The sequence below is a fragment of the Chiloscyllium plagiosum genome, unplaced genomic scaffold (genome assembly GCF_004010195.1).
Source record: "Chiloscyllium plagiosum isolate BGI_BamShark_2017 unplaced genomic scaffold, ASM401019v2 scaf_35732, whole genome shotgun sequence".
Classification (NCBI taxonomy): domain Eukaryota; kingdom Metazoa; phylum Chordata; class Chondrichthyes; order Orectolobiformes; family Hemiscylliidae; genus Chiloscyllium; species Chiloscyllium plagiosum.
In genome coordinates, this window is record NW_025207353.1 from 5,546 (window position 1) to 12,931 (window position 7,386).

General features: G+C 44.1%; 1 protein-coding gene across 1 annotated transcript; it reads right to left on the reverse strand.

Annotated features, from left to right (window-relative positions):
- Positions 1–5,710: 5,710 nt before the first annotated feature.
- LOC122546597 (dehydrogenase/reductase SDR family member 4-like) lies at positions 5,711–7,047 on the reverse strand. The gene has a single exon (XM_043685276.1). It carries the CDS (start codon positions 6,911–6,913, stop codon positions 6,149–6,151), a length of 765 nt encoding a protein of 254 aa, XP_043541211.1. The 5' UTR covers positions 6,914–7,047; the 3' UTR covers positions 5,711–6,148.
- Between the last annotated feature and the right edge of the window lie 339 nt (positions 7,048–7,386).

Genomic DNA, 7,386 nt, shown 5'->3' on the forward strand with positions numbered 1-7,386 from the left:
CCCACACCTCCTCCCTCACCTCCATCCAAGGCCCTAAAAGAGCTTTCCACATCCATCAAAGTTTTACCTGCACATCCACCAATATCATTTATTGTATCCGTTGCTCCCGATGCGGTCTCCTCTACATTGGGGAGACTGGACGCCGACTAGCAGAGCGCTTTAGGGAACATCTCTGTGACACCCACACCAATCAACCACACCTCCCTGTGGCCCAACATTTCAACTCCCCCTCCCACTCTGCCGAGGACATGGAGGTCCTGGGCCTCCTTCACCGCCGCTCTCTCACCACCCGACGCCTGGAGGAAGAACGTCTCATCTTCCACCTCGGAACACTTCTATGCTACTTTCTCCCCACCTCCACCCTCCTCTCATTTATCTCTCCACCCTTCAGGCAATCTGCCTGTATTCCTGATGAAGGGCTTTTGCCCGAAACATCGATTTTCCTGCTCCTCGGATGCTGCCTGAACTGCTGTGCTTTTCCAGCACCACTCTAACCCAGAATCTGGTTTCCAGCATCTGCAGTCATTGTTTTTACCTGATTATAATCTCAGATGGCTGCCAGGAGCAAGTCTTCAATGAGGGTCAGGAGAATGCTGAACAAAAGAATGGGTTATATTATCCTGTGAGTGACAAACTCTTTATTGTTCTTGCACTTACCCAGACATTGTCCATTGTGTTTTTGAAATGGCACATTACTGACAGTTCAGAGGCCCAAATGGCACTGCATTTTCTGCAGGGTGTTTTGGAAGTGTATGAACAGAGTGCTCCGCCTCTTTCTGCAATCATTTTGAATGAACAAAATCAAAACCAGAGATTGACTAGAATATTTATATAAAGACAAAAATAGATTTGATTAAAAGCTCAATGGTGTTGGAGAAAGCAGGACACTGCAGGAAGATTTGGTGGAACAATAATACCTGACATTCAGTCTGCAAAAGTGAGACTCATGGAATCAAACAGCATGGGAACACACATTTCAATCGAACTCATCCAAACCAATCAGATTTCCCAAACTGAATGAGCCCTATTTGCCTCCATTTGGTCCATATCTCTCTGAACTTTTCCTATCCATGCACTTCTCCCAAAACTCTTTTAAATGTAACTGTATCAGCCACTACCACTTTCTCTGGCAGCTTATTCCACACACGCACCACACTCTGCATGAAAATGTTGCTTTTCCGGTCCCTTTTAAGTCTTTCCCCTCTCACCTTTAAACCTGTGCCTTCTAGTTTTGAACTCCCCTACCATTGGAATATACCTTGGCTGATCACCTTATCTATACCTCTCATGATTTTATAAACCTCAATAAAGTCACCTCTCAGCCTCTGAAGCTCCATTGCCACAGCCTAGACTCCAGCCTCTCCTTATAGCTCAACCCCCCCCAGTCCCAGTAGTTGGAATGTTTTTCCATACCCTTTCTGGTTTAACAACATGTGGTTAGTATGTTTGTCACATGAGATCCAGGAATAGCCAACTGAATACAAAATTGGCTTGAATGCATTTTGTTGAAATTGCACATAATCTGGAGGCAGTCAGTCAATGTAACATAAATACCTACTTTGGAAATAAAACCAATCTGACTCCAGGATGGGACAAACTCTAACCTCACATCTTTAATGCATTGTCTGAGTTGAGATTATCAACTTTTTATGAAATAACTTAAAGTCGTATCAGTATATCTCGGGGCAGTCGTATGAAAGAAATTCTGGAATTTACATATTAATCAATCGAAACCTTCATCCCCATTCTAAGTGATTAAAGACTTAACAGCCACCTCGGTTTGTCTAATATGTTGCAAGATTTGTATGTCACTTTGGGTTTTTACGATAAATCGTGTCCTGTTTATCCTGTCCTACTAGCTACCTGACAAAGGAGCAGCACTTCTTTTTTGAAAACTTGTACTTTTAAATAAACCTGTTGGACTATGACCTAGTGTCATGTGATTTTTGACTTTGATGGTAGAAGAGAGGGAGGATGGGGCCCTCTCTGAGCACAGAGGTAGTGTCCTTACCATGTGCTCAAATGGTGCCAATTGAAAGGACATAGGCAAGATGATGCACTGGATGGGATCACTGTTCTGCAAATTCAGTACTGTCCACACAAGGGAATAACTTTCTCTGGTGACCTACCAGCCAATCTGAAGTCAGCGATGGTGCTTCTGGGGACCTGATGTGATCGATCACAAGTGGGTGGACCATGTTGGGATCCACACTGTCGGTTGAAGGCCGAAATAAAAGGTGGATTGCAGTGAACCATTTGATCCAGAGAAGCCAAGCCACTACGTGGAAACAGAGCATAAAACAGAATGAAAACTTCTGGAAGCTCATACTCATTAATTGGTGCTTGGATTTCTTGGAATGTATATGGCACAGAAAGCAGCCTCTCGTCCCATTGTCTAAACCAGCTGAGAAAAAAACCAACCAGCCTAATCCCCCATTTTCCCCTGCCACGGTATTTTCCTTCCCGTCACCGCAGCACTGCTCCCCAGTGGATCAAGTAACGGCAACCCACCCTTGGCTTGAAATCAATTACTGCCTTTAAACTGGCAGATCGCAATGTCAATCAACACCAGGGCACTGGAGACCTTGCTCATTCCAACAGCTCAGCAAGTAAAGCTCTGAGGTAAAAACAATGACTGCAGATGCTGGAAACCAGATTCTGGATTAGTGGTGCTGGAAGAGCACAGCAATTCAGGCAGCATCCGAGGACAGGCAAAATCGACGTTTCGGGCAAAAGCCCTTCATCAGGAATAAAGGCAGAGAGCCTGAAGCATGGAGAGATAAGCTAGAGGAGGGTGGGGGTGGGGAGAGAGTAGCATAGAGTACAATAGGGAAGTATCAGTCATAAAGAAAACGAAGTAAACGGTCACTGCATAAATGGTTTCTGTTATCTAACTTATGACGTGGAGGTGCCGGTGTAGGACTCGGGTGGACACTAGGTTATAATCCAATAGGTTTATTTGAAAGTACAAGCTTTTGGAGCACTGCTCCTTCATCAGGTAGATTGTGGGGAAAGATACATAGAACACAGAATTTATAAACGATCAGTGTCATAAAACTGATGCAATATATTAGACAAACCTAGATGTAATCACTCAGAATTGTGAGGCAGGTTTTGATTGATTAATATGCAAATCCCAGAATTTACTGCCCCAAGATAATTTAAGGTTTTATCAGTATTTGTAAGATAAATATAAGGAGACAGCCCAGCTCAGACAATGCATTAAAGGTGTGAAGTTAGAGTCTGTTTTGTCCCCAACCTGGAATCACACTGTTGTTATTTCCAAAGTAGGAATTTAAAATTGTCACATTGACTGACTGTCGATAGATTGTGTGCTTTTTGAACAAAGTATAATGTATCTGCAAACTCAAATCCGCAAATTTAAATTCACCCCGTGTGTGTGTTTGTGTGTGTGTGAGGGAGAAGGACGTGTGTGTGTTTGTGTGCACGCTTGAGAGAGTGTGTAAGTTAGTGATGAAGTATTTCTCTGTGACAGTAGGTGGGTGTGTGAGTGTGTTTGTGTGAGAGTGTGTGTATATGTCTGTATATATGTGCTTGTGTGTGTATGTGTGCTTGTATGTGAGTGTGAGTGTGTGTGTGAGTGTATAGTGTGGTGGGGTCACCTGTAGTATGACATGAACCCAAGATCCTGGTTGAGACTGTCCTCATGGATACTGAGCTTGGCTATCAGTCTCTGCTCAGCGATTCTGCATTGTCGTCTATCCCAAAGTTCACCTTGGAGGATGGTCACCCGAAGATCCGAGGCCAAATGTCTTTGGCTGCTGAAGTCTTCCCCGACAGGGAGAGAACATCCCTGTCTGGCGATCGTTGCGCGGTGTCCATTCAAGTGTTGTCGTAGCGTCTGCATGGTCTCGCCAATACACCATGTCTTGGAATATCTTATATGCCTTGGAGTATCTTATTCAAGAGAGACAATGCTGGCCAAGTCACACGAGTACCTGCCGCATACATGGTGGGTGATGTCCCGATGTGAAATGGTAGTATCCATGTCAATGATCTGACACATCTTACAGTGGTTGCCAATGACAGGGTTGTGTGGTGTTATGGTTGAGGTAAAAACAATGACTGCAGATGCTGGAATCCCTACTGCGAATCCTCTTGCAAGGATGCCTGCCTTGAAGAAGTTTTCCTCTTCTCTCTTATTGTACTCTATGCTACTCTCTCCCCACCCCCACCCTCCTCTAGCTTATCTCTCCATGCTTCAGGCTCTCTGCCTTTATTCCTGATGAAGGGCTTTTGCCCGAAACGTCGATTTTGCCTGTCCTCGGATGCTGCCTGAATTGCTGTGCTCTTCCAGCACCACTAATCCAGAAGTAAAGCTCTTATACACAACATGGTCATTTGGCAGAAATGACAACAAGCCCGGGGATGTGATCGGGCTGCAACAAAATAAGACACTTAAAGTCAGCACCTGAAAAGGAGATTAACGAAGGCAACATTAAATTCTTCAATAAAATCAGAAGAATAAAGTTGGAAATAATCAAGAAAGTAGATTGCATCTGCACAGAGGAAAAGCTGAGTCAACATTTTTGACTGATGACCCTTCATCAGAAACAGTTCCTCCAGTGTTGGTTTTAGGGATACTATTTCTCAGAAAAGGAACCAAAAAAAAATACAATTCCTTCATTAACCAACACGAACAACAGAAGCCATTGTGTTACCAATTGGAGAAGCATAGAGATGTTTGTACTTAGAAAGATACTCCATTGTAATGGCAAATAAATGAAGTTGGAATGTATATGGCACAGAAAGCGGCCTCTCGTCCCATTGTGTTAAAAGAAAGACTTCTGTTAATATAGTACTCTTCACAACCTCAGGACATTTCAAACTGCTTTATGGACAATAAAGTACTTTTCCCAAGTGTTGTTATTGCCTTAATGCAGAAAGTTACTCCTGGGCAAACAAACATTTGACTGTCTCTGACTCAGATGGCAACTAAGTAACCCAGGGAAACATCCATAATAGAGAGCAGCTGGTATGACAGAATCATTCTTTTTAGAAGGTAAGAGGGATAAAGCAATGTCTACCACTAAACTTATATTTATATTATGTAGCATCGGTTTGTTCGGGTTAATATTTGGGATTGTATAGACAACACCTTTCATAAGGGGGATAAAAGAGAATTGATATTGGAGAATTGAAGGGAGAATGATCAGGCTACAACATTGTAAAATCCAGTAAAGTGAATGATTTATTGTTCCTTCAATTTAGAACAAATTAGTTGTTTAAATATAAAAATATAACTCTTGGTTAATTCCTGTATTAAACATTTGTTTGAATGGTGTGTAAATAATATTGTTTTGTAGCCAATCTACTTTGTACAACACACTTGAAAATGAAAATGCTTTTTTGGATTAAATAGCTCATTCAATTCCTTCTCCGATCCCTACTGAATGGAAGCAAGATTTTAATACATTGTCGTAGCAAACCTTCAGCCAACTATGGTTTATGTTTATGTTTATGCTGAAAGATCCTCAAGATCTGATGAGCTGCACTCTCAGGTTCAAAGAGGTAGCTGTAGAGATACATGCACTTGTTATGATTTTCCAAAATGCTCTATATTATAGAATACTCTGAAGGAATTGGAAATTTGAAACAATTGATTTGTCCAGCCATTTCAGACAGCAATTAAATGCTATACAGCTTTAAGGCTGGAATCACATATCACAACACATCATATTTCGATAATCTTTAACATTGTAAAATCTCAGGCAATATTTCACAGGACAAAATATCAGATAAAATTAATTAACCTACCCCTGCCACTCCCAAGATGATATCAGGAGAAGCCATTCAAAAGTAGGTATTGATGAGCATCTTAATGAAAGAGTAAGAAGAAAAGAGTTTTGGGGAGGGAATTGCAGAAGTTAGACAATTGGAGGCACAGCCAACAATGGAAGAGGTGAGGAAATTCAAATGCTCAGAACAAGTGGATTGAGGAATCTCAGGATTATAGAGGCATTGATTTGAAGGGGTTGAGAGTGAAGGATTGGTGTAGGTGTACAAAAATGCATTTGTGTTTTTTTAAGACAAGCAGAATGTTATAAACATGAGAGAAGCATGAATATGCCTGGAAGGCAACTGAAATGAAAGTTGGGGAAAATATTCCTATAGCCCAAACATTAGTTTAAAGACGACAGTGTAAACCTCCAGCTACTACTATTGTCTCCCCAGTGATGTATGCTGCATCCTGTGAACAGAGAAAGGAGACTGTGCCAGCACACTCCTCTGGCTCCCCAATCCGGCGCATGGCGATAGTTCCCTCAGACTCTTGGCGCAAGCTGTCATCCGACCATAATGCAGAGCTGAACTTTGTCTTGATGATGCCTGGGGCCAAGCAGTTAACGCGGATGTTGGCAGGGGCCACTTCAGTGGCTAATACTTTGGTTAGGCCCAGGAGAGCCGTCTTACTGACACTATAGGGCCCAATTGTAGCGAAGGGCTGGTAGCCAGCAGCAGAGCTCACCAGCACAATGGAGCCACCGCCTCGTTGCTCCATGTATGGCACAACCAGCTTGGATAGGCGGAAAGCTGCTTTCACGTTTATCTCGAAAGTTTTGTCCCAGGCTTCCTCAGAGCAGTCAAGGGCCTTCCCTGCAAAGGGATTGGCTGCAGCGTTGGACACCAGGATGTCGATGGCTCCGTGGCGCTTCAGCGTCTCGCTGACCAGGGCCTCGCAATCCTCCCTCTTGCCCACATGGCAGACAGTGCCTGAAACAGAAAGACCCTCCGCCTGCAACTGTCCCACCGCATTGCAAACACTTTCCTTCTTGCGACTGCTAATCACAACCTGGGCTCCGTCCCGGGCTAGGCGCCGGGCAATAGCTAGTCCAATCCCTTGGGTAGAGGCAGTGACCATTGCCACCTTGCCACTCAACACCCCGAGCTGCATGGTTTGAGGCTTTGGGAAGGAAAGCAGGAAGTGCTCCAAATGTCCAAACTATCCAATCCAATTTCTCTCCCTCTGCAATGGTCAGGAAGTCGGATCCCGTGCACGGCAGCTCACGTGACACGAGGAGGCGAGTGGGGCCACAGTCCAGCCAATCAGAGCCCTGATTAAAGCGCGCGGCCAATCAGCACGTGAGTCGGGCCTGACCATGGTCACAAGACTGGATTTCGGTTCAACGATTGGTCCAGGGACAGAGAAGGTGGGGAGAGAACAAGAGACATCACGGAGTCAGCGGCAGTTGGTAAATGAAGCGGAGAGCTGGATGGTGGGGATGCAGGTTACTCTGACCCCACGGTAGTTTATTCGAAAGGCTCGCAGCGTATCGGTCTAACTAGCATAACCGTCATCTCGTTAACATAACGGTCACCCGATTAGCATAACAGTTTCTGCTTGGATCCGCTGTCCGTGCACAGACT

Excerpts from the sequence above, each read along its gene's own strand:
- LOC122546597 (XM_043685276.1), bottom strand. The coding sequence starts at position 6,913 with ATGCAGCTCGGGGTGTTGAGTGGCAAGGTGGCAATGGTCACTGCCTCT.